The following is a 17687-nucleotide window of genomic DNA, read 5'->3' as shown; positions in this document are numbered from 1 at the left end:
ACGAATCCAATTTCACGCATTCATACACCTCAATGGCAGCCATTAGCTGGGTCCCCGTCGGCTCTATCTCCCCTAAAATGTGAAATGATGTGGCCATGGCGGGTATTTTGAATTGGTTTCTATCACCCGTGTTACAAGTAAACAAAAGAATGATGACAGTTTACAACACAAAAGAATCTAACATCGAATTTTAAGCGGCTTTAATCTACCCAATTGGGCACTCACAACACCTGTTTGGTGCATGCTGGGACCCAATAATGGCCGACCAAATCTTGACCATGACTTGGCTCGTTGGATTCGTCTATAGGTGAAAACATGTTTTGATTATATCGCACTGCACTACAAGCAGGTTGTACTCATCACCTGTGTATGTCTGCAATCATAGATTGAATTTAAGGCCGCTCTTTTCAAAGATACTAATGACAGGTGCGAGTGATCAACATGATATGGTTCAATGCAGAGGTACTGCGTGAACGTACAAGTGCAACGCGATATAATCAAACATTGTTTTCACCTATTGCTATTGTAGTTAATCCGATTATTACATCACTTCGCATGCGAATTCGAAACGTGCACAAGGCCTATTGTCTTCTCTTCTATGAATATGTATAAAGCGATTAAACAAATCCCACGGCCCAATAGACTACTCCGTAGTCCACTTGCCCATTGTCATGAATGTGCATACTTTGGATATTGCATTTAAGCTTAAAACTCCGATTTAAATAATTTGTGCACAATTGATAGATTTTCACAACTGATCATCTTTTCAGTCACCGTACTCCCTCTGTATGTTAGCTTCCCAAGTGGACTACTGACTTTGCCTTGAGAGTTAGGCCAATTTCTGGCCTAACTAAAATTGGTGATGATGTAATGCATCTTTAAAATGAATCTGGCTTGTGATTGGTCGCCCAGATCTCGTTATTGTTTAAATCCTCCCGACGCGTACTGGTACCATTATAACTATACATGGTACACAACTATCTAGGGAATGCGGCGCTTTTGTGCTGGTGGATGAACGTATGCATCTAGCGCGTATTGTATCACCATGCTTAGTCTTGTGGTTAGATTTTATTGATAAACAAGTATGATTGACAGTGTGTGAGTCCTAAAGTTCTGCTTAAAAGTGAAAGTCCATAGTCGATTTTAAATCGTAATAAACTGGCAGATTCTAAAATTAGAATTGTTCAGTATTGGAGTGCCATTACAGTTATGCCATTATGATATGTTGCATTCAATAATATAAGCCTACGTATACTTTACTTTTACTGTCACAAATATAATTATATAAACTTTTTCATAACCATTTTATACTAGTATTTTGATGTAATAAATATCAGTATAAATTCGAGTTCAACTGAATGCGTTCATCATGATTAATAACGTATTTTTATTTATCAAAAATCGACTATGGCATAGTCTAACGGCCCAACAGAAAATACAACTTGAACAAACAAACAAAAAAAAAACCCAATTTATACATGAAGCAACAAATTATATTCCGTCATGGTGTCAAGTATCAGGCAGTGCTGATACAAATTAAACAATATGAGCTCCGTTTAAAGTATATCCTATTTTGTTGCCAAGCACATTTTTGTCTAACTGTCCAACGCAGCACAAGTGTAAAACCGATTGCCTATCACGCTGCAAATTCATATAATATAGTAGCCTATCATTCATAGGTATTAACTAGAAATTACCCCATCTGGAGAAGAAAAAAAAAAGAAGAAGCTAACTTGACCTGACTCATTTGTGCCGATTATTAATTGCATTCTAAAATCAACGTCATAGTAACACCCGCGCTAGTCTCGATCGACGGTGATTGTTTCCCAGAGGGGGGAATTCTCATGAATATCCAGCCACAGAAATAGACTGAATAAGATATAGACTCATTACTGGTTGACACACGATACGTCCAATATTACGTTCCAAAAATAAGTACTAGGTCCTATGGCCTATATACAGAACTTATCCATAGCTAATCATGTTATTTGTTGGGCCCACTATCGAGTGACCACCGAGTAATAAATAGACTGAATACGATATATATATATATATATATATATATATATATATATATACACACAAATTCAAAGTATAGACCTCTGGCAAGGCAACTGTTACTTAAAGTTTCACGGAATACCCTCACTTACGATCATTGGGTAAACCGATCATCAGACGGATAATTTGTCATGATTTCAAATTTACAGGAATGTATATACAAGAATATACATTCTGTGGTGTCGAAAAAATGACAAATCAAATAATCAGAACAGTCTCTACTCCAAAAAGTAGTCGAGTGCTCAACCACTAAAAATAGTGGGGGTATTCTAACAGTATACGCTACAAGTGACTAACGTTTGGAATTTAGAGTGCTCAGACCCATTACAGGTGAGCTATAGAAACAAATTCAAAGTATAGACCTCTGGCAAGGCAACTGTTATATTTCACGGAATACCCTCACTTACGATCATTGGGTAAACCGATCATCAGACGGAAATAAAGTATCCGTCTGATGATCGCCCCCACTATTTTTTAGTTTACCCGACTACTGATCGTAAGTGAGGGTATTCCGTGAAACTTTAAGTAACAGTTGCCTTGCCAGAGGTCTATACTTTGAATTTGTTTCTATAGCTCACCTGTAATGGGTTTGAGCACTCTAAATTCCAAAGTTAGTCACTTGTAAAGTATACTTGTTATAATACGCCCCCACTATTTTTAGTGGTTGAGCACTCTCGACTACTTTTGGAGTAGAGACTGTTCTGGTTGGCTTGATTTGTCATGTTTGCGACACCACAGAATGTATATTCTTGTATATACATTCCTGTAAATTTGAAATCATGACAAATTATCCGTCTGATGATCGGTTTACCCAATGATCGTAAGTGAGGGTATTCCGTGAAACTTTAAGTAACAGTTGCCTTGCCAGAGGTCTATACTTTGAATTTGTTTCTATAGCTCACCTGTAATGGGTTTGAGCACTCTAAATTCCAAAGTTAGTCACTTGTAAAGTATACTTGTTATATATATATATATATATATAGACTGATTACTAGGACTTGTTTCAAACAAAATGTGTATGTGCAATCTCCCAGCATATGGTGTCCCTGCCTGGTGTAATAATGAAACTGTCATCACTAGACTGCCCTCAAACATGTAACATAATTTCAAACAAACTCGACCCATGTCATGCTTGGTCCAAATTACGCGGCACGGCCTTCCCATTTAGATGAACCCTTATGTGTATTTATTTGTATTTATTTATATTTATTAGTCCAGGAGACTTTTGGCTTTAGTTAGTTAGTGCCGAAATTTTTAACAGTGTTACCAATTTTGTCCATAGTCATTTCAAAGTTATCAGAGGTCATTTCAGGATCAAGACCTGGCTAAAGAAGTTAACATGACCTGACTCATATGTGCCGATTATTAATTGCATTCTAAAATCGATGTCACTCCGCGCTAGCCTCGATCGACGGTGATTGCTTTCGAGAGGGCGGAAATTCTCGTAAATATTCAGTCACTTAAACAGACTAAATACGATATAGACTGGTTACCATGACTGGTTGTTTGAAGCAAATAATTATCGTGTATGTGCAATCTCCCAGCATATTGTGTCCCTGCCTGGTTAATGAAACTGCCATCACTAGACTGCCCTCATGTAACATTTGCCGGTCACTTGACTCAAACAAACTCGGCACATGTCCAACTCGGTCCAAATGACATGGCACGGCCTTCCCATTTGGTTGAAGCCTTTTGTGTATTTGTTTATATTTATTAGGAGAATGTTGGCTTTAGTTAGTTGGTGCCGAATTTTTTTAAATGCTACTAATTTTGTCCATAGTCATTTAAAAGTCATCAGAGGTCATTTCGGGGTCAAGCTGGACTTCGTGGTCTTATTAGACCACAACATATTTAGTTCTTCTTTCTTCTGTCAATTTGACGAAATTTTATACTCTAGCGTCGGCTGGACAATTGTTTTTCATCAATTTCTTCCTCTTCTTCTTTTTCTCGCAACGGTTAAGGTTAAATACCACTAATTGTTTGATGTGATCATTTATTAGTTTTTCAAACAAAACATCATGTACTACCTGATTTTAGGCTTAAACAGCTTTCATTTTCAACTTAAATTTCCCCTTATTTACAACATTATTCACTTTCACAGCAATTTTTAATGCTTTTTCGGATATAAAACGAATCTTTTTATGACAAGATTGGTGGCGCTATTTAGTTACTGGAAATTACTCTTTCAAGCTTTTAATACAAATAATTCCTTTTATTTTGGATGAAATATGTCTATAAAATTTCTTTATAGCTTGTATCACCTATTCCATCTGTTTTAATGGCAGTATTGATTACCTACCCCTAGCAAATTAAGAAATACGATTTATGGTAAATAGCGCCATCTATAGTTTGCATTTACTTAATAATGAAGCAAATTCTATATACATCAAATAACCGTGCACGGATTTCAATGGGAAAATAGCTAATATCGGGTGGAATTTTCACATATTCAGAACTCGCACAAATAAATGCCTCTAATATCAACATAGGTTGACCTAAGACTTTTCTTGTTTTAATGCACTGAACCGTAAACCCCTTAAAATGGTGTGCCCTCGAAGCTGGAAGTTACAATATGGTAGGGCGAATATTTATTAAAAACCGAAGCCGTGCGAATGAATTTTTGTACTATTACAACAAAAATGTCATATAAAGAGAGAAAATATACCATTTAGAAGCATCAAACCCTAAAAAGTACATTTTTGGCTATACAAGTTTGTCCCAGAAAAAATTACCGAGTGAATAAAATTGAACGTAAGTCGAGATATAGACATCAGAATCAAAAAAATTTAAAATGTAATGCATAGCCTATTTTATTTTGCATCACATATGAACATTTTGTTTGATTCGGTTGACTGGTTGCGAAGGAAATAACGATTACATAATGCGCGCATTACTGCTGTTCATTCCAAGTTTGATCAAAAGCGCTTTTTTTCATACTCACTCACCGCTTCCTAAAGTTTGTGTATCTCATTAAATTTAGTCCACATTATCTATTTTATAATCCGACGGTGTTTTGTAATTCATGCTTTCACTGCAGATGAATAACAGTGTGTCCGTGAAAACGTTGATTTCAGCAATTGGAAGCTTTCCAACTTTAATTCTTTAGGTTGTGCAAATAAGTTATATTTTAACTTTCCAAAGAACATTTGAGCCAAGAATGACAATGATCAAGTGCTTACAGCTTTACGTATGATTTTTGATATCATGCAACATTAATGTTGAAGTTTTAAAAGAGTTAAACTTGCATTACAATTTCTTGGAAATATTCCAAAAACATTAATGTGTGTGAGAAATTTTTAAGCCAGGTGGAATTCTTTATGCAATAATTCTTTATGCAACATCTATATCAACATTAACGAAAAAAGATATTTTACAAGTACCGAGCATCATTTTACATGCAAACTTTCATTTTTGATACCGTGCAGGTTTTAAAATTTGAACAAAAGCTAATTAAATGTTTTGTAAGAAACAGATTGCAAAAAATATATTACAGGAGGTCCACTATTTTTCCACTTTAGCCGTTTATTACATAATATGTGCGCGGTTTTATACATAATATAGTTAACAATCACCTAGACTCAAGCAAAATTTGCACCCCGATTCCAATCAGCTACTAATAGTTCTTACCTAAATTTGACCCACTATGACAAAACCAGGTACGTGTCGCATATTTGACAATTCAGGATTTGAAATTAAATGTAAGCACTAGACTGAAAGCGTTAACCAGTTATATCAAATAGTATCAATACTTTTCAAGATATGGATAATATTATTCTGTTTAATGATATCTTTGGCCTAATTGCTATTCTGAGAAATGGGTCAATTATTAACTTCAAGTCCACTTAGGAATTCAAAATTTGATTTTTTTATGGGAATATTATCTTTAGAAGCTACACTTCAAAAACATGTCTAGCGACTTGTTCTGGGTTTTGTTGGAGTGGGTCACAAATATAGAGCAATAGGCAGCCCTAATACTTATATAATTAATCTTAGTAATTACACTGGTATAACCAGAACTTGAAATACCTCCAATAAATTAGCCTACTGGCCATTTTGATATTTTAAGAAAATGTCGTAATTACCACAAGGCCTACAAAAATTACATTAATCATTTCATAACGAGTGTGTAGAAGAATTCAAATATCACAGATATACTTTTGTAGGTCCTGTGATTCTTGAGTTATGTTGTAAAGAGGGCTGAAACAACAACAATTTTGTAAAACAATAAATCAAGCAACTTTGCAAAGTACATGATTTGTAGAAAGAACTTTTGCAAAATATCAAAGTGTTATTTTTCAATAATATATTGATTTAGATAAATTTTTTGGCTGCTTCGACCAACAATGCCGTGTACCGCGTCTACCCTTAAGCATAATTGTATATTATAGCGACCACAACAATATAATACCACTCCAATATTGAAAACTAAAAACACATCTAAATTGTCTTATATGGGAAAACATTAATCAACCGTTCCCAATACCCATCCTGATTAAAGAAATCCCATCACAAAATAGGGAGTCCATTGATTTGGTACTAAAATGGCGCTCGAAAACGCAGGGTTTTTTTTTGCCAACAGAAGCTCCTCAACTCTTATAGACAACTAGCTATAATAGTTGAGTTTACAAACTTAATTACCACTCTCATTAGGAATTTTAAACAATAGGCTGAGCAGTATTTTTTTAACGATTGTACCTAGAAGACTCGACTGAACGAAGACCAAATAATAATATATAGGGGAATTCCAGAGGATTCCAAAATAGTGTTCAATAATTAAAAGCCAATGAATGTTCCTCTTGATTCTTTAGTATACTTGTATGATATTAGCACTACAAAAATATGACTAATTACTGCTGAGATTCTCTGTGATATTGTGTGGTATATTAGTACAACAAAAATATGACTATTAATAATTTCCTTGAAAAATCTGTGACTGGTTGAAAAATCCGTGAAAAATCTTTGTCAGTCGTCTGAGGGTATTTAAAATAAAGGTACTCTCTTAGCATTGTAGCACACACCTACTGATCACTTGGTGGTCTTGTTATGGCGGAACCCATGGGTCATCATCATCATCAGTCGGCTGCGGAGCAGGCGACTACAAGCTTCATCGTGGGCATTAAATTTAGTGCCTTTTATTAAATGGCCTATTGTGACTGTTTGTTGGATTACAGATTTTTCACATATATTTCAACCGATCACAGATGTTTGTCTCATAGTGAATATTGTTTCTAATCTTTAATCGTTCTATCTTTGTTCAACAAAAAACATCTCCGAGAGGATGTTAACTAATTCCATTGGCGTAGTCAGTGTGCAGTGTGGTGGTGGTTGTGGTGGTGGTGGTGGTTGGGGTAAGTGTGTGAGGTGGTGAGGGGGAGAGGGGGTAAGTGGGGAATACCACAAGTCTTCGGAAAATAAATTTGGCTAAAACCTGCAATTCACAATCATTATAATTTCCCTCGTCATAGTCGTCTGTCTATTATATACTTTGTAGCTATCATTTATATCATATTCAGTCATGATTCAACATGATGTGCCGTGACAAATCGGTCGTGATGAAAGCAGTGCATCACACGTTAATAGTTTACATCGGGTTGGTACGGATAGTGTAACTGCAATAGTTCAAGAAATGGAAATATTCAAATTATCGTCATAGGTTATGCATAGTGGCGAATTGCAATTTTGACTAATGAAAGTTCTTGTTATCGAGCACCTATTTCAATGATCCGCTAGTAAACTTCCCACAAAAAAAGTTAATAATATAAAATTACTTCGGAAAGGGGGTCAAAATATAACGGGGGTTATACATTTTTGGAAAGAATGATAGGGGAGGGGGGTCATAACATGTTTAATGACCAAAATGTAGGAAGTCACAAGATGACAAGATGATGATAGTGTGTTTATTTTATTCCAAAAGACTGATTTCAATAAAAAAATTTAGCAGCCTGTTTAGGGGTTAAGGTGTACCGGTGTTGGTGGTGGGTGGGTCATAAAATTGTTACCGAAATAGAGGGAGGTCGCAATTTTATTGACGCCGCCTTTTTGTAGATTTGGGACCCCCTTACGAAGAAAATTATAGCCTCCTAATGCATAGTTTAAAAGATATTTCCATTGAAATGTTCGCCGCAAATGGTTCAGAGAAAGGGCTTTGGAGTAGCGAATAGCTCGATTTAATTTTTTAGAAGTCTCACATTTTATCATGTAAATTGCCATATTTTGCTCAATACAAAAATAGTGTTGATTTCATCAAGACATTGCCTTTAACAATACATTTTTTTTCGCAGTATATATTTTAAGTATTGAAATCTTGCAAATCTCGGCAACTTACCGACCTCCCATCCATAAGTATGGCATTACCATCTCCAGGGTTCATAAACTGTGGCATATTCCCATAATTAATGGGTGGAAATCCAGGATTGACTGGAGAAATAGGTGACTTCGGTGCAAATATGCCTTTTTGTATCATCATTAGACAGGTAAGCGCAGCGGCGATGGTGAGTAAGCCTACTATTGATCCCACAGCAATACCACCGATAGCTCCTCCTGATAAACCTTGATAAATATGATACAATAGAACCCTTCCTGAACCTTCCTAAATTCTTAAGCTTAAAAGCTAACACGCTAGGTGACATACCGTAAAACCTCGTCTACAAGCATATAGATTGTTTTTGATGAAAGCTTAATTAATACAAAACAACCGTAAATATGCCAATACAACAAATTGGTCTTCCAATAGTACATATTAATTTTGTATTATGTTTGTATCGATAATATTATTTGCTCAAACTATATAATGTTATCCTTTCAAAAGCATTCTATATGCTTGTAGACGAGGTTTTACGGTATTAGGTGAAAAGTGTATACATATAGAAGAAGCGCAAAACTACCTAGCATACAATATTTTCTCTGATTCTTACCTGCATGTCATTTTAACGGATGCTTTATATTTGTTATACAAGTTACATTCAATTAGCAGTATGGTCGCGTGTCTTGAACTCGCCACCAAAAAAAGGTGGCGACGTTACATTTTGCCAAAGTCGACTCAAATCAAATGATGATATCTCTGTCAAGCAAGAAGTTATTGTCATGTGTGTGGTCTTATTTTATTGCTAAATAAAATGCACTTTCAACCCTGTAAAAAGAAATACTTTAGCTTTTTTTATACCGACACTGTGCTTCATAGAATTCAGAATGGGCAGGGTGGCGGTGGTGGGGGATGTGGTGGTGGGGGATGTGGTACACACAAACTCTATGGGATTGATATTTTTAGTGCATAATCTGCTTCTGTAAAGGCTGTAAATTGGATTTGGACTCTATTTAGCATCTGAACGACTCATGACCTTACAGCTAAACAATTCTACTAATTGTTTTTAATCATTTATGATTAGTTTAGTCTAGAAAATACAAACTTTTCCATACAAAACTAACCGTTGTCATATTAAACACTGTAGTAAGTAATGCAGATGTCTTCAGAATCTAAAAGTTATTGTAAAATTTTAATTACTTATCCTATCATAGTCAAAGTATAGATTTTCTGAAGAGAAATTTGATGAGGAATCTAAATATAGACTTATTTTTTCTGTATGAGTTAAGGGCAAAATGTTTAGGTTCAAAATATGTTGAATTGTAAAAAAATCTAACATACTTTGGGACACCCTATATTCCGAGATTACCAAACAGCTGTGATTTTGGTTTCTTCCAAAGTCAGTTGGCTCTCTATATCCTCTAACCAAATGAATGTTGTTTACTTACAGTTTATTACTGTAAGTTGGTAATAAGCAATGCATTAAGTGACCCATTTTTTATCAAAATCTTTTTTATTACACCCTGTATAACGTGCCGGTCACCCTGTATAATGAGTTGAAATGTATATATTTGAATTGCTTATGCCTTCAGGTTTCCAAAAATGTATACTTTTGCTAGTTTAGGGTTGATGATTGTCGAGATATTCTAATTAGAAACTCGATTGGTGTAAATATTCATAATATTTGTCATGTAACGCTAAGGGTGGCGATTTCAAGACACACGGCCGTATATATAATATCGAATTGATTAATTCGAATTAAACAATTCATCAAGTAGCCGTGTCAGCTTTCAAGAGGGGGTATATAAGAATTTTTGGGGCAATAACAAAATAAATTTATTGGTTATATCATTCTGATCCTTTATATTGGTGCTACCGTTTTTTTATAGAGAGACTGTAAATGTGAAATCTTGGAGCTTCAAAAATAGGTTCTCTATTTCTTTTTCATTATAATCCCCATCCCTCTGACTACGCTACTGGGTAGTGGGCGATGCTATTAAAGACGTTACAAGACTACCAGTGACAGGTGATGGACCACAAAGACACAAAAGAATATGCGATTTTTGGAGATTTTTCATGAAAGTTACTTAAAACCAACCTGGCTAGTTTATACTACAACAAGGGTTTCTGGAATTGTAATATGCTGTATGTTATGATAAACATAATTCAATTTGCTGCGGGAAATAAATGATCCTGGTTGCGATTGTCATATTATGTGGAATATCTAGGGTGTGCGCTCTTTAAGCAGCAAAGTCCCTGTGTTTATGGCATGATGTGGGGCCATAGCGATCAGCGACAACGTGTTAAGTGTGCTGATGCGTGTGGATCAACGTCTAGGCGTTATGCTTCTGCGTAGCGCACCATAAATTACTTGCTTTAAAAAAATATTTATCGACAGAAGACAAATCTTGTTTATGCTCTCATAAACTTGGAAAAATGTATTTTTTTCCTAAAAATTTAACACGAATAATGCTGTCTCATTTAAAAGTAGAGGAAGACCACCAACAGCGTGGATGTCACCTTTGCAGACTCCCTGTCTAGAAACATTAATGGATACCACCAGTGCTGGCATCAATGAATTGTATAATATGAATTAATAAATTCGGTATTATAGACTGATGAGAATTGGATTCATGCAGCTTGTGATACTCTGATCACTTCGACTAATTAAGTTGCTAATACAATACTGAAATGAATAATCGATAACAATACTGAAATGAATAATCATATATTAAATTTCATACGGGCTCATTGTGATTTCAGATACAAGGTTTAAACAGGTTACTTTGAATAGTATTTAAACATAATATGTGTTTAACAATGATAAACCAACCTGATGTTTGGTCACACTGATCACCCTCATAACCATCAGCGCACCTACGAAAGAAATACAGAACAAGAAATAAGCCAATTATTTGGAGTTTTAAATCAGAACTATTGCAGATTAAATACGGTACAGTATTGGAATATTATAGACGTCCATTAATTCGCATTCTTCATATTGTGTTTTATACGTCACGTTATGGGATATCATCAAAATAATCGGATTCCAAGTTTTGAGTTGAATTGATCTATGTCAGGTTTATATAGAGGTTTGGATATTATGTCACCGAGGTATAAGTGCGTTAGTGTCATAGACCAGATATGGAAGTCCTCTTTTGGTCTATGCACTAGCAGGCTCGCCTTTTAACCACAAGGTTGTGGTTCGAGGCCCGGAAGTGACTCGAAGATAGCGCAGGCTGTGGTGGTCCCTGCTGTTTCTTAACACCAGGTGGACCCATCCATTGGAAAGAGTTAGAGGTTATAAAATGGCTGGACGAATCCAGGAAGTAAGGAGCGAGGACGCGCCTTACAAGAAGGGGGAGCTTTGTCACCGCACCGAAATATAAGTGCGTTCGTATCATATACCAGACGAAAAGTCCTCTTTTGGTCTATGCATTGGCGCGTTCGCCTTCGATGAGCGGTTTGTGACAATCAGATGTAAAAACGTGTACCACAATGTACATTATTGAACACTACATTACGTTTCACTACCTGGAGAGAATTGATCAAAAATTGAATTCCCTCCCGAGGTTCGTATCTGTTAATGAGTTGACCAGATCACAAGGATGTCATTATAGAGGCAGTATATAACACAGATGGGTCAACGAGTTATATAAAAATGACATTGTGTGGTATTTAGTTTAGGAAGTGAGTTTTGCCTAAGGCAATTTGTGGTTAAATGTTGATCCCTCATTACAAGAGTTATTACCGTCGGTTTGGTTGAAAAAGGATGAGTATAAGGCTTAATCACCTTTTTTGCTCATAACATCTAAACAGAACATAATTGTTTTATTGCATGTCTAATTTTCTACTGTGATTATGAGAAAAATATCATCTTTCTTCTGATGTCAAAATCGTTATTTTGATTGGGTAAGGTGTAGGAGGATGAAGCTGCTGATTGGGATATCCACTTAAATTATACCCTGATCTAACTATAGAGAGGTAGAGAAGTGATGGTAGATGCTTTCCTTTTTTAAACTTCGAGGGTTAGTTGTTGAAGCCCCGGTACAGATGGTTTAATATTGAATAGGTTTTGTTAGATTTTTATTCTATAGATTGTACATTTGTGTACAAATTGAGGGCGCTATTTACATATCTTTTTTTAAATTTAAATTTGCCAAAAAATCAAACAAGAGACCAGCCCCACCCTAAATAGGGACGGGGGCCGAGAACTTTCTAGAATATATGATTCTCTTCTAGAAACACCATCACAAAGGACAAAAAGGACATTGTCAACAACATCTAGAAACAGTGGAGAATCATCAGTCAGTCTACCAACAGCATTACCATTACACCGCTGAGGACGGAAAATGTTTCTCTGAAATATTCGGCTCAAAAAGTGAGTGTTGTTGACCAGTTTTAAAATATACCTTTGAAATAAATAATAGGTTTACTTACTGACAGTAAAAAGTGGTAGCTGTAGTTTCACAATTGCCTCCATTCTGACAATAATTATGTGGACAAACCACTGTAGTACACATCACAATGTAGAAAAAATAACAAAACGGTTACATGTGCATGAGTTTTTCTCATGAAGTGAGTATGCCTTTCATTGATCTACTAGGCAAAAAAAAAGGTTTGTCTCAAAGCTCGCGCGCGCAATTGTAAAATCGCGAGATTTGAAAAAAAAAAAAGAAATGCGGATTTTTTTTCATTTTTTTTTTTTATTTATTTAAGTTTTTCTGGAAAAATTCGGCGAAAATCAGATTTTTTTTCCCAAAATACCATAACAAAAAAAAAAAAGGTCGAGAATAAAAAAAAAATCGCATTTTGCATTTCTTTTCAAACCACTCGTGAGCTTTGAGAAAACCTTTTTTGGGGCCCTTCTTGAACGCCAGTTTGCAAAGTTCCACTTGCCACTGACTGACCACATATTGCCTCTTGGAGATACATTTTACACAGTGCGATACAGGGTTTATTGTTACCATGTTTGTTTATTATCATAGCTCATACATTTTCATTTTTCTTCCTTACTTACTATTTTCGCAGAAATCACCGGAATATGGTGGTTGGCAAAGGCACTTGTTATGTCCAACGCAAACTCCATTATTTTGACATTCGTTGGAACAAAAGGCTAAAACAATAAAAATCACATTGGTGTTAACATTTCCTTGTTTAAAGTTGATGCCTAACATACTGAGAAGTCAAAAATTACAGGTTCCCAGTGGCTACACTTGAGTAATAAAATAAATATGAGGTCCAATTGTTCCGATTTACTTAAAAGCTATGCCAAAATATTCCTCAGGTCACGAGGATTCAGAAAATATATAGTTTGACTTACCTACGACAGTCTAAAATTATTAGTGAAAAGGTCATTTGGTAGCGAAACATCGTAGATAGTGCAAACTATTTGTTTTCTGAATGATTATAACAGTACAAACATTTTAAAACCATTTTCATCACAATTGGGGAACTTTCCTATGGAGCCCAAATTCCAACCATTGACCTTTTCGCCAATAACTGCAGACAGATTCGTCGTAGGTAGGTCAAACTATATATTTTCTGAATCCTTCTAATAGGGGGATTATTTTGCAATAGGTATGAACAAAATCGAAACAAGTTTGAGTTTTGAACCCTGTGTAAGCTTTGACTTTGAATTTATCGGAATGCTCAAGGGTGCCTATTAGCTGGATCCCCTTATATTCTTACTCAAAATACCCCAGCTATCAATATTAAAGCAAAAAATGTTATAGTCATACCCAACTTAAAACTCATGAGTAGGTTATATCCGACTAACCACATGCTAACATGTGAATGTCTTTACAAGACGACTGGTCCAATAAATAGGAATATGGTTTATTCATACACTCCTAGATAGTGAGAACCAATCAGAGCACACGCTAGTAAATTACTAGTCGTGCATAAATATTGTATAATTGCACGGGCGAGCACTCCGCGTAGTATAAGTACGCACAGTGCTTTCGGATGCGTTCATTTTTCTTGCGGGTGGATGCATTTATATTTGCTTGCATTTTCCAACATTTTTAGTGACAATTTTGTTATAAAAATAGCGAAAATCACGTGATTTTTTTCTCGTGTATGAAATAGGAAGAATTATAGGTTAATGCTCGTGCATTAGACATATCAACATCTCAGTACGCGTGCATTATTTTGTACAATTTCACTCCCAACAAGTGATACGCATTTGTTAACCTATAATTCTTATTGTTTACATGATTTGTTGGGAGTCGTAGTTCTTCATCTTCAATTATGTTTTTGTCGTTTCTTTCCATAAATACTGGGATTCTTAGAATATACTTTTTACCCTGGATTGAGCATTTTGCTTGAGTCTGGTCCCAAGAATGATAGACATTTCAATAGATTTTAGAGTATCTGACACTAATCTTACCATAAACCTTGTCACATCGACTCCCATCCCATCCTTCAGGGCACCTATTGAAAGAGAACAAGAACATGATATTATTGTACCATGCTGTGTCGGGTTTAGTTTGGATTTCCCCCGTGTTTGTTATCCAATAATAGATAAATACATCTTTTTGGTGAATGTAGTCCCTGTCCTCAGGTCTAAGTTTAAAATTTAAAAAAAAATCTGTTGAGAAAATAATATGAAGTGTAAAAGATTACTATTATTGTATTATGTTCGGACAATGTACAATATAAAAATACAAACTCACCGACAGTAGAAGCCACTGTCCGTAGTCACACATTCCCCATTATTTTCACAGTAGTTGTCTGGACATTCCACTAATACTTTAAAAACAAGAAAGACATTAAGGCGTTCAAATCTTAGCAAAAACAATAGGCTAGGTAAGTTTAAATGACTATTGATACATTCGCGACATTCCCAAAGAAAAACAAAGACACTCTACCTCGATTGTTGAAAATGAATCAACTGTGAATTTAGCCTTTTTTCTCGTAAAGTATCATCATTTATAATAAAAAAGCGCACTTACACACAATTGTACACGCTTTACAATGTTGTCTCCTAAGTAAAATCAGTGTATTTGAAAAAAAATATCTCAAAATATGAGACTGAAAAAAGTTTGCGTCTGACGTCAATGCACGTAAAACGAAGGTTAATTCATCGAAGAAAAGGATCAAAAATACATTTTTTTGCCTCATCACAACAAATCGTTTCTGAGTTTGATTGACAGGTGACCGTCAGCGCAAACTAGTATGTTTATTTCTGGCTCCGATTATAGCAGATATTGCCCTTTTACTCGAGAGATGGGTATGTATCCAAAAATGAAGTATCTTCCTTGACTCACAATTTATCACATTCTGCTTCCCGGCAAACACACTTTTTGAAAATTATAAACGCTTATAAAGGTCATGAAAACAATTTTAAAAGGATTTGCCAAAAAAATACTACCGCACCATTTTACAAATACTGTGAACACCCATATTATATCATGTTAGAATGTCATGCAGCAATTAAGTTTTCCAAAATGTTTTAAATTTTATTAAAACGTGTAAACATGTCGTTTATATAACCCATTTTTAGCGTTTTCTGTAAAATAATTTGTTCTTGCTGGGTTTCTACTTGGTAACACAGAATTGTGAAAAGAGTGGTTTTAAAGTTTTTAAATACATCCCTTTTCGGTTGTACGGAGTACTCACTTTTTTCGCATACTTGTCCAGTGTACCCAAATTGGCAATGACATGTGTCTGGTCCGACACATACCCCATTGTTGTGGCATTGCTGTTGGCATAAAGCTGTATTGTATGATAAAATTTAAGTTAACGTTTCAATGTAACACTCATTTTCAACTTGTTGTTATAATATCATCTTACTTCATAAGTTTTAATTGTATCTTAAATATTTATTAATAAAAGAGTTTGCCTCTTTGTAAATATTGACCAAATACTTAGTACAGGGTGTATCAAAATGATTGGTACCGGGCTATGTGACATTTTCAAAAATATATCAAAAATATAAAATTGCTAATTAATATAGTTTTTGTACTACAAATAGAAAGGGGCATATGCTAACTTATTGATCTATTAATCTGAAGTTGATAGGTTGATGCATCTGAGAGCTATTGTCATTTAAACGAAGATCGACGTAATCATGGTTTTACTTACACAACACAAGATAAATAGGTTCACTGCTTGGACCATTTATTGCAAACATACTCCTCAGTATACATAACATAAAATTGCTTTACACATGCTTTTAGAAAGATAGTTCCTGAAGTCCCTGCCTTAAGACTCTTGCAGTGTGAGGTGAAGCCCTATCTTGAAAGAACTTAACACCTGGGATGGGTCCATTCTGTAACTGCCCATATCAAATTTTGAAGCATTGCAAGTTATAGCATGTTTGCATGGGATATACGCCTTGCTCTTAGAAACGGTCTCCTAAATCTTCTCTGCACTTCTCCGTAGATTCGTGTCGACCAGTGATTCTTAACTATGAATGCACAGTGAAGTGTGGAATACTGTGGAGCCATTCCAATAATTGTTACCAGGTCTAAACTAACCTACACTGTCTACACTCTATAGCCATTCTGCCACACCATCTACTTAGTAATCTCAATAATACAATTTAAATTACCGCCCTGGATGGTGTTGATACACAAACTTCTTTCACCCCACCTGAATTATTCAAGTCAATAATATTACTTTCAAGCAATAAATATTGATTATAACATTTATATATATTTTGAATGAAGAAAAAGGCAAGGAAAATATTAATCATTTCCATAATTTTCAACATATCATCCTCACAAGGTATTTGCAGTAAAATAGAGCTTTGAAAATGGTGCACTACTGATCCAGCGTTATGATGAAAAGTGTTAAAACACCTACTTTCCTTTAGAATCATGTAACTTCTGAATAGAATGTGCTATCTTTATGATCTAAAATTCTTAGAGAAGATAAAACTTCTATAATTACCAATATTTAAACAATTAACCCCAAACTGGCACAAAACATAGTATAAAAATTCGGCAAAAAATCAAAAGTCTTCGGTACCAATCATTTTGATACACCCTGTATTATATAAGTTAAAGGCTACTTCGATGATTTTGCAAAATCATTAACAATATTTTAGTATTTTGTTAATCTTGAGCAATTCAAGTTTGTCTTAATAGAATACGGACTAGTGTTTTCGGCAAGAGGAGAACAAGATAGACTTTCCTGTCTCCGAATATCCTCACTGACTTTTCTATCTTAGAGGTGAGCCAGGAATTGGAAAGTGAATATTGATATTGGTATTACAGCTTTTGAACAAACACCGTCTTTCATCACCATGCACTATAGTCATTATCATCATCACATGATCATGATCATTATGTCATGATCAACTTCATCACCACAAACATCA

General features: G+C 35.1%; 1 protein-coding gene across 1 annotated transcript; it reads right to left on the bottom strand.

The window, feature by feature from the left end:
* Window positions 1–7631: 7631 nt before the first annotated feature.
* Window positions 7632–16072, bottom strand: LOC140157767 (uncharacterized). The gene is made up of 8 exons (XM_072181014.1): window positions 15983–16072; window positions 15037–15112; window positions 14751–14794; window positions 13380–13475; window positions 12800–12869; window positions 11193–11236; window positions 8384–8607; window positions 7632–7667 (listed from the first exon to the last, which is right to left on the bottom strand). Coding segments are annotated over exons 4-8 (375 nt in total). The 5' UTR covers window positions 13381–13475; window positions 14751–14794; window positions 15037–15112; window positions 15983–16072.
* Between the last annotated feature and the right edge of the window lie 1615 nt (window positions 16073–17687).

This window comes from Amphiura filiformis, chromosome 7, assembly GCF_039555335.1.
Source record: "Amphiura filiformis chromosome 7, Afil_fr2py, whole genome shotgun sequence".
In the NCBI taxonomy this organism is placed as follows: Eukaryota; Metazoa; Echinodermata; class Ophiuroidea; order Amphilepidida; family Amphiuridae; genus Amphiura; species Amphiura filiformis.
This window is presented reverse-complemented; position numbering and strand designations above follow the sequence as displayed.

Excerpts from the sequence above, each read along its gene's own strand:
- LOC140157767 (XM_072181014.1), bottom strand. Across the intron at positions 11,237-12,799 it reads GCTACCACTTTTTACTGTCA|GTGCGCTGATGGTTATGAGG; the intron begins GTAAGTAAACCT and ends TTTCTTTCGTAG. Across the intron at positions 8,608-11,192 it reads TCAGTGTGACCAAACATCAG|GTTTATCAGGAGGAGCTATC; the intron begins GTTGGTTTATCA and ends ATATTTATCAAG.